General features: G+C 37.8%; 4 protein-coding genes across 4 annotated transcripts; all 4 read right to left on the minus strand.

Moving 5' to 3' along the window:
* Positions 1-455: 455 nt before the first annotated feature.
* On the minus strand, positions 456-939 carry LOC116214348 (dirigent protein 19-like; the record flags this gene model as incomplete). The annotated part of the gene is made up of 2 exons (XM_031549769.1): positions 456-884; positions 931-939. Coding segments are annotated over 2 exons (438 nt in total), but the record flags the coding sequence as incomplete, so codon positions are not given.
* A 2,648-nt stretch (positions 940-3,587) lies between these two features.
* LOC116214857 (dirigent protein 22-like) lies at positions 3,588-4,451 on the minus strand. The gene has a single exon (XM_031550336.1). The coding sequence runs from the start codon at positions 4,413-4,415 to the stop codon at positions 3,795-3,797; it is 621 nt and encodes a 206-aa protein (XP_031406196.1). The 5' UTR covers positions 4,416-4,451; the 3' UTR covers positions 3,588-3,794.
* A 9,050-nt stretch (positions 4,452-13,501) lies between these two features.
* Positions 13,502-14,277, minus strand: LOC116214996 (dirigent protein 20-like). Its single transcript, XM_031550542.1, has one exon. The coding sequence runs from the start codon at positions 14,243-14,245 to the stop codon at positions 13,634-13,636; it is 612 nt and encodes a 203-aa protein (XP_031406402.1). The 5' UTR covers positions 14,246-14,277; the 3' UTR covers positions 13,502-13,633.
* Positions 14,278-16,949: 2,672 nt separating this feature from the next.
* Positions 16,950-17,755, minus strand: LOC116214928 (dirigent protein 22-like). Its single transcript, XM_031550436.1, has one exon. It carries the CDS (start codon positions 17,692-17,694, stop codon positions 17,095-17,097), a length of 600 nt encoding a protein of 199 aa, XP_031406296.1. The 5' UTR covers positions 17,695-17,755; the 3' UTR covers positions 16,950-17,094.
* Between the last annotated feature and the right edge of the window lie 65 nt (positions 17,756-17,820).

Here is a 17,820-nt window from a genome sequence, read left to right on the forward strand (position 1 = left end):
TCGTTGTTAGTTCTCTCTTTGCCTACTCGGAAAATTAAATTTCTAATATGAAGATTCGTGTATCCACCCATTTCTTAAGCTCATTCATTGAATTCAATGCTTTATATTTTCACATTCATGGACACTTTGAATGCATGTTCCTATTCGTTTGTTGTTCATATTCAATTCATATTTGCACAACAAAAAGTTCATTGTATATTACAGAAATACGTTATACATGCTTCTTTTTGCTGACATACTATGTCTATAAAAACCTATGTCTGGATACCGCAACATCACTCAAGAACTCTGATTTTTTTCTTTTTTTTGAAATAAAATATTTAGTCTTTTATTTTACATAAATAATTTTTTACATAATTTTGTTCATTATTATTCACTCACAACATCCAAAGAAAAAGAGGGAAAAGTGGATAAGGAAATTATTAAATTTACAAAGGAGTTCCAATGACTCGACATCAATCATAATGCAACACATAAACCTTATACTCCACAGTGGCGTCCAGGGTGTTGAGATCAAAGTTGTGGGTCCGGAGTTGTACATATCCACGGGCGAAGCGGAAGATGCCACTGACGCCAACGATCGGCAGCTCCCTGATGGCATTGAGTATGGGGTTGCGACCGAGCACAGTGATGGTGCTGCCGTTGTACTTGCCCTCCAGGAAGGCAAAGTTCTGTGCCATGAGGAGGGCCATCTCGTCCTGGCCTGTTTGGGAGTAGAATCCCTGGGCCCGGCCCAGCAACCTCGAGTTGATGTCGCCGCTTATGGTTAGGCGGTTGCCGAACATGTGGACCAGCCCGAAACCCAGGAACAACGAGCTATTTTTGATCGGCGACCGGATCACCTCAATGGATGATGGGTTCTTCCCGCTGACAATGTTGTGCCAGTTTTTCGACACAATATTTTCAACGTGGAAGTGCTTCGGGCCGAATAAATAATTTAAAATTTCGAGAAATTAAAATTCCTCTTTGTTTATTTACCCTTAATATTTCTTTTTCATTCTTTTCCATTTGAGGAATTTTCAATAAACTTTGAGTCTCGACTCTCGGGGCCGATCCAATTAGTAAGGCGAGTAAAGCCCTTGCTTTAGCCCCCGATTTCAAACCATCTAATAATAATAATAATAATAATAATAATAATAAATTATTCCGGATGTATTCCCCATCAACAAGAGGTATATTTATTGATTGAGATTCAAGGGTATGTTATCTAATTCGTTCGAAAGCGATACCAAGCATGTCGAATCTCCGTCCTGCATGAATGTTTAATTCGATAAAAGTACGATTTGTACCTTGCGCTAAGCCCTGCTGCGTTATAGTCATTTAAAACACTAGATTTGCGGCATTCTCGATGCACGGGAAAGTTCTTCTTTCTCGACCTAGGGTGTGAGTGATCCGGTTCCTGGATTTATTTTGGGTATTGGCTAGCAATATTGATTAGCTTAATACAAAAGGGGTACTTTCGTCGGAAGTTGACCCTGGAAGTATTGAGATTGGGAGTTTGGTTTCGAAATAAAGTTATAGCTTTATTTCGCTCTATCAAATGGAGATAAAATATATGGAGAATTTATTATTAAATAATTGATTATAATAATAGTTAAAAAAATATGTAAAATTATTATAAAATTGAAGAAAAAGGCAAAAAAAAGTTGGGAGAATTTATTATTAAGAAATGAAAAGTACTTCCTCCTCCGATTCACATGATGAGCTGGCATGTTTACTCCCTCACAATAATTAATTGCCCTTGATTGTGTCAATAATTACAAACTTGCCACTTTATGTATTCGCAGCCTTTTTCGGAGTTTTGATTTCGGCATAAATAGCATGACTCTTAAAAAATTAATTATAATAATGGTAAACAAAAAATATGTGAGAGAATTTATTATTAAATAAAAGAAAAAATATAAAAATATATATATAATGATTATGTTATTGAATTGAAGGAAGAATGGAGTGAAGTGAGGTAGAGTAGAATTATAATTTCAAAATCAAACCAAGCATTTTCACGGAAAAAAATGCATATCTAATCCTCAATCATCAACTATATTTTCACTAGCATCTGAAACATTTTTTCCCCAATCTTATCCTCGACGTCACATTGTATGCGAATTTAACCCAATTTTTTTGTAGATCAAAAGTCTCTCTTGTGCAGTTCTTTTAATTATTATTCTTCAATAGAATTAGGTTAGGGCTCTCTCCACCCCCATAATGGCTAATCCACCCCAGGTACAAGAATGCCCTTAATAGCATATTAATTAGTCTAATTAAATATGGATTAGCTCCTTAAATCACTCTTATATTTCTCATCTCTTCCTTTCTTAATTATTGGATTGAACTTTCCATATGAAAAACTTTCTCACTTTTCTATATATCCACTTACCCATAATATTAATTAAAACAAGTTTTACATTTTGCTATTACGAATGATAAGGAAATGATTTTATTCCTGGAAGTCCTAAATATCATTTTAGCATAATATCCTATATTAATTGGTTAAAAAATTTTATGCACAAAAAGTAAAAACACAACCAAATATATATATGTATATATATATATATATATGTCTACAAAAGTAATTTTTTTACTCAAAAAACCAAAAAATAAAGATTTAAGAAAATAAATGCTTCTTATGAAAGAATGCTCTTGCTCCTTGACCAATTATTCTAAGGGAGATAAATTTTCAAATGGATTACTCGGAGAAGATAATATATTGAATGTCTTTTTTCTCCGTCTAGTTAGGTCATTTTCTTAAGTGCATTTTACATAATATTAATTTTTCATATGAGAATAAAATAGCTAATCTAAATGCGCATATTATTAGAAATTGAAATTCACGAATATTATTTGAATTGTGTTTTCACAATTCAAAAGATCTAACAAAATGAAAAAAAAAACTAGAAATCATGATTACATGAGCACAACTGTGTAATCTATTATTTGAAAAAAATACAAACTCATCGCATATATGCATTTTCTAGAAACAAATAATTAAAAATAATAAAAAAGTCAAAATTAATATAGACTTTAAAAAGTTTAAATAATTTTTTTATAAATTTAGATTATATTTTTTTTGTTTTCTCATGAAAATCATTCCCTTTGATTATGAAGATCTAGTTCTTTTTTATTTTATTGGTGTCGAGACCTTTAAATGAGTAATGGAACACTTGACAAATGGAATTTTTATTTTCTAGGGCAAGATTATAATTTTTTTCTCATTTATTGCATAAAGTTAAGAAATATTTTTTATAATAATTTTGGGTAGCTGAATATGTAGAATATATTGAAAAAAGAAGAAGAAGATAATGCTGATCTTTTTTTTTTTCGGTTACAATAGGAGGCTCATGGTCTAGTACAAGGAAATGGAAAGAAAATCTAAATAAAGGGGCACGGATAGTCCCACTGATGAGAATTAAACCTGAAACCTCTAGGTTACCAGGTGAGGGTGTTTAGCCACTGCACTACACCCCCTTTCTCAATGCCGATCTTTCTTTATTTGTGAATGCACGATTGATATCCTATTATCCCGGATCCTCTAGTCGTGCTCGTATGTTTCATCTTCTCGTTGGTTGTTTTTCTCACAACACTTTGAATGTCAAATAAAATTACCTATAATTATTCAATACACATTCAAATATTATCAAGATTTCCTCAATACATAGTTTAACTAAAGGCCCGTGCAAGATGCAGGAGCAACTAGTTTATTATTATTCATTTACAATATCCAAAGAAAAAAATGGGAAAATAGATGAGGAAATTATTAATTTTGAAAAGAGATGAGTCCCAATGACACGACATTATTAATAATGCAACACATAAACGTTGTATTCCACGGTGGCGTCGAGGGTGTTGAGATCAAAGCTGTAGGTCCGGGCCTGTATGTATCCACGAGCAAAGCGAAAGGCGCCGCTGCCGCCGACAATGGGCAGTTCCCTCACGGTATTGAGTATCTGGTTGCGACCAAGCACAGTGATGGTGCTGCCGTTGTACTTGCCCTCCAGGAAGAGAAAGTTCTGTGCCACGAGGAGGGCGAGCTCGTCCATGTCCGCCTGGGCATAGAACCCCTGAGCCCGGCCCACCAACTTCGAGTTGATATCACCACTTATGGTCAGGCGGTTGTCGAACATGTGGACCAGCCCAAAGCCCAGCAACAACGAGCTATTTTTGATAGGCGAGCGGATCACCTCGATGGACGATGGATTCTTCCCACTGACAATGTCGTGCCAGAAGAACCTGAAGTGGCTGAGCTTCTCCTTCTTTAGGCCCATCTGGTTTGGGTCAAGGGTCCTGCCGAAGACGTCATGGGTCTCCTCGTCCCCGGCCTTGGAAACGGCCTCGGAAGCTAGGAAACAGGAGGAGAACAAGAGGGAGAATACGATGAAAGTGGACGATAGAATGTGAACGCTGGCAACCTCAGCCATCTCTTCTCTATGTCTATGCTTTGAGGTTGAGATAAGGATATATATAGGGATGATAGCCAGCCAAGGAGTTGCTTGAGAATATGTAGAAAGAATTCTAGTTCTTAGTCACAATCATTATATATAGAGTAAATTACACTGATGATTCAAAAAGTTTTACAAATATTTCAATATGGTACAAATATTTTTTTTGTTACTTGATGATACAAAATGTTTCAAAGTTATTTCAGTATAGTACAAACCTTCATCTCGCCATTGATGCCGTCAAGCCGTCCTTTATAAGATCTGTAAATTTTGAACCATCATGTAACTTACATAAAACATTTTGTACTATTAAATTACAACTTTAAAACATTTTGCACCATCATGTAACGTCCCACAAAAGCCGGTTTTGCACTATCAGCGTCGGTTTGACGGCGTCAATGGCGAGATGACGTTTGTACTATACTGAAACAATTTTGAAACATTTTGTATCATCAAATAGCAAAAAAACTTTTTGTACCATATTGAAACATTTGTAAAACTTTTTGGACTAGCAGTGCAATTTACCCTTATATATATATATATATATGCAATAATTGATAAGATCAAATTATGATAATAATGATAATACAAGATTTCTCTAATTCAAGGGTTAGGTACTAGGAAGTTTTCATATCGCTCTCCGTCCACGAATAAGTTAAATTATTCACAATGAATCACGTCATATTTATTAAAGTTGTTAAAAAAACCTCATAGTTGTGGTCAATCCAAAGTTTTTACTGAGATACGTGTGGACTGTGGTTGTTCTCTCTAGAATTGATGGCAATACCGTGTTCGCGAATTTTGTGCAAAAAAAGAAGTTGATAATTTCTAAAACAAAAAAGGAACCAAAGGAACAAAAAATCGGATAAGTAAATGGATTAACAGGTTTATTGGGTAGTTGGGACGAAGTTTCTGTCAAATGACCGGACGGATCCCATATTTTAGTGAAGTCAACGGGAGCATTTTGTGAAGGAATTTTTTTTCCTAACAATTTTTTTATTAATACATTTTACTTGAAAAATATTTATTCTGCCATAAGCAAATCCTCGTTGAAGTTTATTTATTAGTAAATCGAATTAAAAAAGATTTTTCCACCCAAAAGATAATAATATGATAAGTTGCACCAAATCAAATTTGGTTGCCTCATAAGCAGTTGACCTTAATCTGATCTTATTAACTCTAACTCATGATCACCCTTAGCCTAATGGCTTCATTCGTATTCCTACTTGGTGCGCTAAAATTACAAAAACACGATATATAGACATTATAAGAAAACTTGACATTTCTGAAGGAATTTTCCAACGAAATTTTCCGATGGATTACCAACGGAATTTTGTAGGAAATATTTTCATTTCTTTCTAACATATTTCCTTAGGGAAAAATATAATTTATTTCTGCTGGAATTTTTGAAATTTTGTCGGAAGTACAGTGAAAACTAAAAATATTAGAAAACAAATATAAAAGTCCAATAAAGTTATTTTTTTCACCGAAATATTTCTGCAATTTCCCATACCATTGCTTTGGAAATATTTATAAACTTACCAAAAAAAGGTCTTCAAAAAGATAAGAATTTGAGAAAACTCGGAAGAATCAAATACAAATGTGAAAATAAAGTATCTTTCGTTGGAGAGATTTACAAATTGCAAAAATGGGTTTAACTTAAATGTGTAGAAAGCATTGTCCCCCAAGATGGCGTCTGAGTTCGGATATTTTCACAAGGTGGCAAGCAAAGCCGGTTATTTTCACGCCGACTGACTCGATTATCTCATTCTGGCTCAAAGAATTTGTGTACACGCATATGCACACGAATTTTTAATGAAAATTCTTTAAAAATTGAAAAAAGAATATCAGGTAAAATCTTACGTTTGAAAATCCCCGTGCTATGACAAGTCAATTCGTCCCTTCGTCATGATTCCATTGATACTTTCTGGTGGGATGTGGTGAGTCAGAATCACCAGAAAATTTCTCAGCATCAGTTCTTATAATTTTCGAGTGACGGATCCATCAGGAATCGTCAATTTTTACAGAGAGAAAAAAAATCCATCGGAAGGACCTTAGTCGATTTGGACTGAGCAATGAGTCTAAATCACAATGGTAAAATTCGTCCCAATTTGAGGAAGGGACTTAAACCAGTGTCACAAATCCTAACTTGGAATCAAAGGTTCTAAATTCAATTCTCATCAATATGGATTTTCATGTCCTTTTATTTGGTACTTGAGAAAATATTATAACAGAAAATAAAAGCATTATTATCTATTTATCTTGCCAGCGTTAGACAAGTTTCAGTTCTATTGGTGGTTTTTTTTTTTGGTAGTGAAGCTATTTTAGATCATTTTGTTGGAGAATTATTTAGATGTAGGAAGAATTACCACATAATGGATTGGAAGTTGATCTATGTATTTTACAACATATATCCCGTGAGACTTGTGTGATAAATTTTGAACCTAATATATATCCAGATCATTGGAAAGATCATAGTATATAGTTTTAATGTATTACGCGTTTGACTAGGCAACAGGCCGAAAGCCCTATTATTGGTAAGAGTAAACACTTCCTAAGATCAAGATAGATAAATCGTTTTCGCACTTTATTCGGTGTGAACTCCAGTATCCGAAAGTCCAATCGTTTTCACATTTTATATGTTCAAGTTCGGACAATCCTAGCTAAATGACTCTCAGATGGTTTTTATTTCAGATTCCAAAAAATCGACTTGCAAAATTCGGGCCTCAACCGAAAAAAACCAGACAGAGCCGGAACACAGCCCAAGTTATTATGTTTGTATTAGTTTTTTAAGATTTTAAGACACTAATTTGAAAGATCGTTTCTGTTATATATGTTATTCGATTTGTTGTATTTACACTAATCACCTAGCCATTTTTTACATTTATCATTTATCATGATCAATTTTCATTTTTGTGAAATTAGTCAGCGGACAACCTCGTTTTAAATAATAAATAAAAAGCTTGTCTAGGAAATGCGGTATAAGTTAAATAAGAAAATTCAAATTTAGGGTAACTAGAGTTTAAATTCACCTTGATCTTATCAAGTCTAAGCGATCAAACAAGCCGAGCCAAGCTCATAATATTCGGCTTGAGATCTCAAGCCTAAATGAGCTTTTTATTATATATATATATATAATATGTATATAAATACAAATAATACAAGGCTCATAAGTATGAATGAGCCTATACGAGTTTGAGCTCATCTGAACCCATACGAGTTAGAGCTTTTCTAGCTTCTCTAGACTGAGTATTATTGAGCCCAAGCCTGAACCTTCGTTTTGTTCAACAAGTCAAGATCAAGCTTAGATGTTTAGGCTCGATCAACTCGAGCTCTAGCCCGAGCTTATGAGCAAATAAACGGGCCCAGCTTGAGCCTCCAGATTCGGGCTTTGCTTATCTCCTTTACCCAGCACTCCTAGGAAATACCAGAGAGCCGACGATTGTAATCAATTTCACATCCGAAAAAAAATATATATATATATATTCGTGTTTTTGAAGTGTCGCATTGGCTCGATGTTGACCACCCCAATCTTTATCGTACTAATGGCAGCCTCATCATAAACCTGATTAAATAATAATGAGATAGTTGACAATTATTTTATAAGTTTCTTGAATTAAGTAAGTGGATTGACATAAAATTTGAAGCAAAATGTTATAATTTTCGTAAAACCCAACGTGATCTATTAAATTTCCATTGGACTTATACGGACTCGAGCCTATATCTACTTAAAAGTTCAAACTTATAAGTGGTGGTACCCAAGTCATATATTAACCCATGTATTTTCCTTTTCTTTTCCGATGTGGGATTTATCCCATTTTACTTCTCAACACCCGCCCTCACATGCAACGTGTAGTTTATTTCTGCTTACACGTTGTCACGTGCTCTTAAATACCTACCCTCATCAATTGACCTCGAGCCAGACTCATCTTCCGTGCTCGGACGAGGGGGTACACTAACACGAGGCGCGCTCTTGGCTGCAATCAGACATACTGGGCCTGGCGTGGTGTGAGTCAATGCGCATACGCCCGTAAGCATGCGGAAGCGTAACCCGCTCTGATACCATATTAAATTTTTATTTGGGCTTTTTTGAATACAACAATGATCCTGGATTATTTTTTAGACATCTAATTGAAAAGACTAGAAATTCGAAAATAATCGAGTAATTACGACCGACATGTTTCGAAGGCTCGATATCAATTTTGATTGAGCATCGATCTTCGTTAATGCAAATTGGAATTCCCATGAAGCCAATTATTTTTTTGAATTTCTCAATTTCGAAGTTTTCATTTTGAAAATGCCTACAAATCTACAGAAATCGAATTTTACCCGAAGATGGTCGTATGAGTAAATATCAATATATATATATATATATATATATAAATGAAAGTGGCAGGAGGGTAGTGGCCGACCCACGATATCTTTTCTCTGTTGACCCATGCATTTCCTTCAGTATTCTTCTTCTTCTTCTGCTACTTCTTCTTTTCTTTGGCAGATCAGGCAAGTGGCTCTGCAGTCGCCTGCAACAAATCTCGGCGCTGACATAGTGGAGCCAATCTTCACGCTATCTTCATCATCCAGCCATCCTCTGCTCCCTCTCTTTCTCTCTCAGCAATCTGATCAATTGCAACCACCAACCTCTGCAACATGCTGCATCCTTTGTGGCTCTATCTGACCTCCATCATCATCTCTACATTTCTCCAGCCTCAGCAACATGCTTCATCAACTTGTTGATCTCCATCTCCCTCTCTCTAGCTCTTTCTCTCTTCCTCTCTCTCCCTCACTGTCCGACTAAAAAGAGAACGGAATAGAAAAGCAAACAAAATAGAACAGAAGAACAGGAGGACAACAGACCAACTCCCTCTGTTCCTCACGTTCTCCCTCTTAGCTTGCCCACAGTTCCATCACCACTATGATAGCAATAGTGGCATCTTCCTTCCTTCTCACATCTTCCTTAGCTTCTTCATAACCATCATCTTCACGTCCATGGCCGACTCCTGACCTGCCCCTTATCTTCATCGCCATCACCCTCTCTTACTCGCCCTTTTTCTTCTTCTCTACAACTCCAACCATAGCTAGCCAACTCATTCCTCTCCTTCTTTCCTCAACCTGTTCAACAAGCAACACATCACCATCACTTGCGAGAACACAGCTAGCTCACTCTCATTCTCCCTCACCATTAGGTCATCATCTTCACTCATTCTCCCTAAACACTGAGTTCATTATCTCCCTCGCTCACCACAACTTAGTTGACTCTCACTTTCCCTCATGAACATAGCCAGCTCACTCTCACTCCTACTCACACAACTCAGCTCACTTAGACGTCTCCCATTCATCTCATCACAAACACCAGCTAGCTTCACCTCTCTCACGCATTTTCTGATCACAGACAACCAACAACCTCTCATTCACTCTCACTCTCATCCTCTTTAATCCCTTCACATACCCTAGTAACCTTAGCTCAGAGATTTAGAGCTCATATTAATCACCCTCCCTCATTCTCAACCTCTCCTGACCATCTACACCTTCCTGCTATCCATCCCCTCACTAGTAACTCCATGATCCCAATATCCTTTCTTTCCAGTTCATGATCACTTCGGCAACCTCCTCCACGAGAGCTCCCCATGGCCATTTCTCATTATCATAGCCTTTCTTTCTCTTCTTTGCCTCAATTTTCTGATCCACAGCAGCCATAACCCCTCTAATACCTTCATCCTTGTCATTTTCCTTCCTGCTCTCTTCATCTTCAATTTCATCTCATTTTTCTCCTCTTGTCCCTTCCATCAGAAGCACTGTAGCTATCCCTACTAACTTTCGCAGCATCTCCATCGGCATCACCATCAACTTTCTTTTTCTTCCTTCACAGTTCTCCTGATGATTCTCCATCTCTCCCGGACCCTCTTCAGTCTTCATCAACATGACAGATAGACTAGCTTCGTCTTGCTCATTCTCTCTTTCTGTTGGTTGAAAAAGAGAAGCATCAGACAACAACTCTTCTCCATCTCTTTCTCTATATCGTTCTCTTCCTCTCTTTCTCTCGAGAAGCACATAGAAAATATAACATCCTTGCTTTAGCTGCCTTTCCTTCATCATTCGTCGCCCCTAAAGCTAAGTTTCCCTTTGCTCTCCCTTCTCTTTCCTTAGTTTGTTGCATCTCCAATCTGCATCTTGTTTTTCTCTTCCATTTTAGTTTGGGATCAAAGGAATTTTGAAGCTTATCAAGTTCCTTCTAACTTCGTTTTGGGATAGGTATAATAGCTAGGCTTAGTGGCATGTCCATGACTCTATCATGTGGTCGATTCGATGCTTGCATGAATTACGACGATGTGAAATGCATGTTTTGACCAAGATGGCACGAACCGGTTTATTAATTGAACTTGACTTTTAAAACTCGGGTTTGTGACAAAAGGAACCGACTGGAGCACGAGCTTGAATATTTGAAGTATTGACCCTAAAACCGGTTGTATAAAATGAAAATGAATCCACACAAATTAATTTCTTGCTCACTCAGATTTAAGGGATAAAATCGACCAAATACATCAAAACCGGTTTAGTTGGTCACTCGGACATAAAACCGACAAATTAAATTTAGTTGTGATCGTTGTGAACATGATTTATGTGTTTTTGGATGTTTGAATGCATTTTAACAAAGACCTCACACAAACTAGATTAATCATGTAAAGTTGGTTTAAAATTGGATTTAATTCCAAGACGATTGGAAATTATAGCTTTTATCGGGCGATCCACAAAAGGCCGACTCAACGGCTCGAAACCCGCAAACCAAAGTATTTGGCGAATTCACTCAAATTAATAAATTTCACACGCGGGGTAATCGAGACATCTCACTTGGCTAATTAATCCACTTGACTTCCTAATAAATCGCACGAACCAGACCAATAATTTGTAATCATGTCGACGGTTGATGAACTGGTGACAATGCCATTTTCAATTCACATTTTATAAAAACATCGAGATACGTTTCACACGTCGCCTAGATATCTAGGGAGCACTCGCGTGTCTTGACTCGAGTCTGGACCCAATTTGAGGCGGTTCGAGTTGGGATACACGAGTTCTTCTTAGACCACTTTCGGGAGGAACGACCGATTTCTCGGCTCTTTTGAGATCCACACAACCCCGGTGAGCCCAAGGGATTGGTCTACATCGTCTACAAACTTTCACTGGTCCGTGTAGCGTAATCTCGACCTTTTACACTCATAAACACATCTTTTTGATTCAATGGCATAACCATCGGTTCATGATTTGCCGACAACCCTAGGGTTAGGGTCAAGACATGCAGCCCATTTGGGCACAGGTCTTATCTGTCTTGCCTTCTTTACTCGGCCAATGTGTTTATGTCATCCTAGCATAGATTCAGACGCTTAGGGAGGTGGATCAGAGATGCGAGTGGGGACAACACGCGAAAGGTTGTCCGACCCTTCATAAGGCATGAACAGAGACCTTGGCACCCATGCGGTGTTTCACGTTCCCATTTTCTTAAGTTTGTGCTTAGATTGAATTTATCTATCATAAAACACAAAAACCGGGCTAATCACACACTCAACACGATAAACACAGGGAAACGGGCGGGACAAAACCCTAAATTTTAGGTTTCAGGCAAAGCACACTTCTGTCGTAATCTGTTAATCCCTCAGTGTCACAAAACAGAAGAATTTAAAAGAAACCCACACACTCAAAGCTTGACCACAAACATCATATCTATCAAATCCTTTCTAAGCAAAGTCGAATGCTACATGTCCTTCCAAGACGACTCATGATCGATTCTCATCACATGCATCTATTATGTTCTTGTCTTTTAGGATAGAGACATGTTTGCCAAGCAACCACGATTTATAATTTGATAATCACGTAAACATGACAATTAATTCACACCCTTATTTGTTATATCTCTTTCATTTTATTTTTATCTGCTTTTTGTTATATATTTTTATCCATTTTTGTCTATTTTGTGATGGTCTAAGCCCGACCCGTAGGACACGATCTATACGGGGTCCAATGCCCCAAACCATTGATCAAGGGTCCAACGCCCCCACACATAGAGTGTGTGCGACCCGAGCGCAGCATGGGGTCTAATCTCGAGTCACTATTTCGACCCTAGTAGTATCCAAGCGAAGGAAGACTTGGGGTCAAGATGCGTGAAATAAGGTTAGAAGATCACCCGGGAACTCGACCGCTCCTATGGCTAATATGAGGACCATTCGGTTCTCTTGGGACCCGTTAGTTCGGTTGGACCCGACCTCCGGCTCTCACGAGCCCGCGTTGCGTTAATTTCGGTTTCGATCTTTCAAACCTCACGGTGAGTTAGAGCGGAATATTTACCAAGCGCAAATGGAATGGGATCTCATTGTTGTAATTTGTATTTATTATTTGAGAGTATATTTGTGAGGAATTTATTTGTACATTTATTCCTATAACGATTCCGGTTGGCGAGCTCACGGTCCGAAAGTCGGAACCGGTCTAGTCGGTTTATGAGTCCTTGAAAGGAGCGGGACCACATGAGTCACGGGCCAGGTCCACGCGGTGAACTAACCATCATGGTCCGATCAACCGAGACGCGAGAAAGGTGGACCGATCCCTGACCCGAGGTTCCACTCCTCTTTCAGTCTCTTAGATTGAATCGATTGCTTTCACGAATTTGCGGTGTCATACCGGGTGAGTCGAACGAAACCTAATCAACGCGGTAAATAAACTAAAAATAATAAATCTTAGACAAATCAGAATACCGATAGGTTGTGCAGGATAGACCTGCAAGTAACAGAATCTCCGAATTCGGAACCCTCGGTTCTGTAGACCATATGCCGTAGCATACTAGGTGTATCCCTATCCCTAGACCCAGGCCACTCACCAACTCTCGACCTTCTGGTCGTAAACAAGTAGTGGCGACCTCTTCTCACGCGTGTACGTTACGCGTCCCTCGGAAAGGTAGACACTTCTAAGTCGTGTGATCAACGCGCATGCATGCGCGGGCCCTGACGAGACGAAATTCGGGTCCACATAATAACTTAATCAAACATGCATGTAAATTAATAGTAAGGTTTCCCCAAGAGTTAAATGGAAGGCCTGTTGTAATTAATATGTGGCCGCAATCAACTTACTGCATAAATCCATAGGAAAAAGGGGACAACTTGGAAATGAACATTATTAATCTTTTTAAACAAAGAAGCGCAGATCGCACGCCATCAGTAATGCAAGACATAAACGTTGTACTCCAAAATGGTGTCTAGGGTCTCGTTGTTAAAGGCATGTGTCCGGAGCTGTACATATCCTCGGGCGAAACGGAAAAGGCCGCTGCCGCCGACTATCGGCATCTCCCTCACGGTGTTAGCCACGGAGTTGCGGCCAAGGATAGTGATTGCACTGCCGTTGTACTTGCCCTCCACGAAGACAAAGTTCTCTGCTTTCAGGAGGGCGATTTCGTTCTGGTCCGGCTGGATTACGAACCCCTGTGCACGGCCCACCATCTTCGAGTCAGGGTCCGGGCCCAAGGTCAAGGCATTGTCGAATATTTGAACCAATCCCAATAAGACCTGCGAACCATTGACAGGCTGGATCACCCTGATGGAGGTTGGGTTCTTCCCGCTGACGACTTCTTGCCAGTACAGCCTAAAGTGGGTGAGCTTCTCCTTCTTCAAGCCCATCAGCTTCTGGTCTAGTGTCCTCCTGAAGACGCCATGGCTCTCGGCCTCCTCGGCGCCAGAAGCCAGGAAAAAGGAGGTGAACAAGAGGAAGAATACGAGGAAAGCGGAGGGTAAAACGCGAATAGTGGCAACGTTAGCCATCTCTCCTTCCATTGAGCTAAAGTCGCACTTGCATATACAGAGAAAGATCTAATTCTGACTTTTCGGCAGAATAATCATATACAATATAATTGATAAGATTCAATTATAATAACCATTTGCGATTATTCTAATTCAAAGAGATAAGAAAGAGCTCAAATTCAATTTTAATAACCATTTGCCGGCGTCTACCAAATATATTAAAGAATGTATAATAAATACGGTCGTACGATGATCATGATAAGGTTAATCTAAGAGTAAGCTAAAGATCGGACCAATAATTTACCCAAAGAAAATGAAAAAACTGAGAAAAGGATAATATAATGGCACACATAGTTTCATTTAGTAATCAAGAGCTTTTCAGGTTCAATTCTTTTAAGTGGGGCTACATGTGCCCTTGTTTAGTTTTTATTTTCTTAAACTAGTCTCACAGCCTCTCTTGTTACCGCAACAAAAGAGTCAATTAATCATTTTTGAGAGATATCTTTTGCATCAATTAAGACTCTGATCAAGCTTTTACATGGATCCAATGTCTGATTCCTTATAATTGCATCAGTTATATTCTTGACCTTTAAGATTACGTACATCAATCAGATTCTTCCATTTTAAAATTACATCAGATTCTACCGAAAAAAAATTACATCAGTTAGGTCCTTAACTTAATTTTAAGATCAACTTGAATTTTCATAAGTAGATTAATTAGGTCCTCACATATGAGATTCGAGTCATGACTTCAATTGGAATCGGCCACCTTTTTACTCACTCGTTGTATAGCCTTAATATAACCATCGCATTAATTTGTTTCCATCTTCATCATTGATTAGGTCACAATCATGGAGAGTTCCTTCTTGAACAAATTTTTGATTCAGTGATTTGGAGATTTAAATCCTTCCAATAGACCATACACAATATAAACCAGAAATCAAAAAAAATGAAAGAAATGCATTAAACAAAACATGAAATTGAAAAGGAAAAAAAAAAAATCTTTGTTGGTATATCCCTTTTCACTTCTTAACTTTAGTACGATGAATGGACAAATTATGCACTGTTAAAATTCCGACCAGGTGATATAAATGGATGGGTCTAATTGATATAATTTTAAAGGTCAAGAACTGGATTGATGTAGGATGTACTTTCACAAGATCAGAAATTTGATTGTTGTAAAATATGATCAGAGAACTAATTGATGAAGAGTATATTTCTCCCGGATAAAATTGTTAGTTCTAGTGCAGATCTCATAATGATTTCACTATTACGTATAGATAACGACGGCTCTTTCTGTTGAACTAATTGCAATATTCCGTTTGTTTAATTTTTGTAACATAAAAGATAATAAAATATATATTCAGGAAATAAAACTAATGTAAATAAATGAGTAGTAAACGACCTATCGGCCGATTGGGACAAACTTTCATTAAAAAAAAAATGATGACAAGACGGACGCCACATTTTATAAGAGAAGGAAAAGGTCAACGAGACGAAGGAAATTTTTTCCTGCGAGGAATTTTTCTATTAATATATTTTATGTAGATCACATTTGCCCCTTAGTCCTAAATCTTTTCTTTTGTGATTCTTATTTTCAACCCTGCAATTTGGTCCGTACTTCAATATTTTCCTCAAGGGAGGGCTGATGTAGATTTTAGAACCAAAACGAACAAGTATAGGGGCTAATTTTTACTCTTGATCTTATTCTGGCGAGATTTCCTTACACATAGTACAGTGGCATGTCCTAGCAAATAGAAGAGCTCCATCCTTTTGAATTTGTTTGTAGTTTTTTGAAGTTATAGTCGTATAGAAAATATTTAACTTAGTTTTATTTTTTCGGTTACAAGGAAGTTGCATAGGTCTAATACATTGAAATAGAAATCATAATAGTTAATAAAGGGACATGGATAATCTCACCACAAGTATCGAATTTGTAATCTCTTGGTTAATAGGCGAGAGTTTACACCATTGCACTACACTTTCTTTGATATTATTTAGTTTTAGTAAGATTTCTGCTGACAATTTACTCTTCATATCCATCATTCATTAGTTTGCCTAGAATTAGTTTCTCATTTTCTCACGGCAGTCCATAGTTGTATAGGCTAATTTTGTTATCTTCATTTCAACTTGCTATGCGCGGGTTGTTGGCTTATGTTAGAATGTGAAACACACCAAACACCGGATTTGAGCTACTTTTTTTGTAATCTCATACTGAAACAAAATAATCCATACACAAGAGTTATTATGATGACCTCTTGGAGGCTCCACGCTGGTTATAAATATTCTCTATGATGACATGTGGTTCATATTTCATCTGCCAGTGTTGGGTTATAATTACAAGTTGGGGATCTTTGTGTAAATAGTGGTGGAAAAAAGTGTAAAACAAAGTGTGACTGGATCGATCTTCTGTGATTTAACTATCTTCAGCCTTTCAATATATTTCATTGTTTACTTTCGTTTGCATCACCTTATATATTGGGAGTTTGGATGAGATGAGACTTATTTATGTACTAATAATATAGAAGATTGACACTTATATGAAGTACGTAGCTGAAGGCTGTCTATTTCATGACAAATATTTTTTGCCTCATCAGAAAATGGTGGCCATGGAGTATCAGAATTTGAAGTTTGAACGACGGTATGAGCACCCCATGTATCATTGCTTGCTAATGCTCAGTTTAGATGTACAAATATCATATATTATTATTCCAATTAGATATTATTTGTAACTTAATTATATAAATACGCGACTTTCATTTTAATGTACATGATACTTTATAAACACAAGTGTTGTTCCACTAGTAAAGTTAAAATTGTGCAATATGGTGTAATTTCACCATTATTTATTTTGAAAACAATGAAGCACCAACTACATACCATCAATAATGCAATACATAAACGTTGTACTCTATAATGGAGTCGAGAGTTTTGGGATCAAAGGTGTGTGTTCGGATCTGAACGTATCCGCGGGCAAAGCGGAAGAGCCCACTGCCGCCGAGGATTGGCATCTCCCTTTCGGCATCAAACACTGGGTTGCGGCCAAGCACAGTGATGGTGCTGCCATTGTACTTGCCCTGCAGAAAGACAAAATTCTGTGCCATCAGGAGGGCAACCACGTTTTGGCCCGCCTGAGTGAAGAGACCCTGTGCCCGGCCCACCATCTTTGAGCCAGGGTCCGAACCTGTGGTCAGGGTGTTGTCATACATTTGGACCAACCCAAAGCTAATTGACGAGCCATTGACAGGCTGGACCACCCGGATGGACGTTGGCTTCTTGCCACTGACGACTTCTTGCCAATACAACTTGAAGTGGGTGAGCTTCTCCTTCTTCAAGCCCATCAGCTTCCGGTCAACGATCCTCCCGAAGACGCCATGGGTCTCGACCCCTTTGTCGCCGGAAGCTAGGAAGCTGAACGAGAACAAGAACGGGTATATGAAGAAAGCGGCAGCTAACATGTGAAAAGCGGCGACTTTAGTCATCTGATCTCTGTCTCTTCTTTGAGGTTTAGCTGGTAGGGCTATCGACAAATGCACATAGGATAATATGCACATATACATAGAGATAGATCTAATTCCGAAATCGACACAATAATTATATATGCACGA

Source organism: Punica granatum, chromosome 7 (genome assembly GCF_007655135.1).
Source record: "Punica granatum isolate Tunisia-2019 chromosome 7, ASM765513v2, whole genome shotgun sequence".
Classification (NCBI taxonomy): Eukaryota; Viridiplantae; Streptophyta; class Magnoliopsida; order Myrtales; family Lythraceae; genus Punica; species Punica granatum.

Bases quoted from the DNA above. Each gene is read 5' to 3' on its own strand.
- LOC116214857 (XM_031550336.1), bottom strand. From the start codon at position 4,415: ATGGCTGAGGTTGCCAGCGTTCACATTCTATCGTCCACTTTCATCGTA.
- LOC116214996 (XM_031550542.1), bottom strand. From the start codon at position 14,245: ATGGAAGGAGAGATGGCTAACGTTGCCACTATTCGCGTTTTACCCTCC.
- LOC116214928 (XM_031550436.1), bottom strand. From the start codon at position 17,694: ATGACTAAAGTCGCCGCTTTTCACATGTTAGCTGCCGCTTTCTTCATA.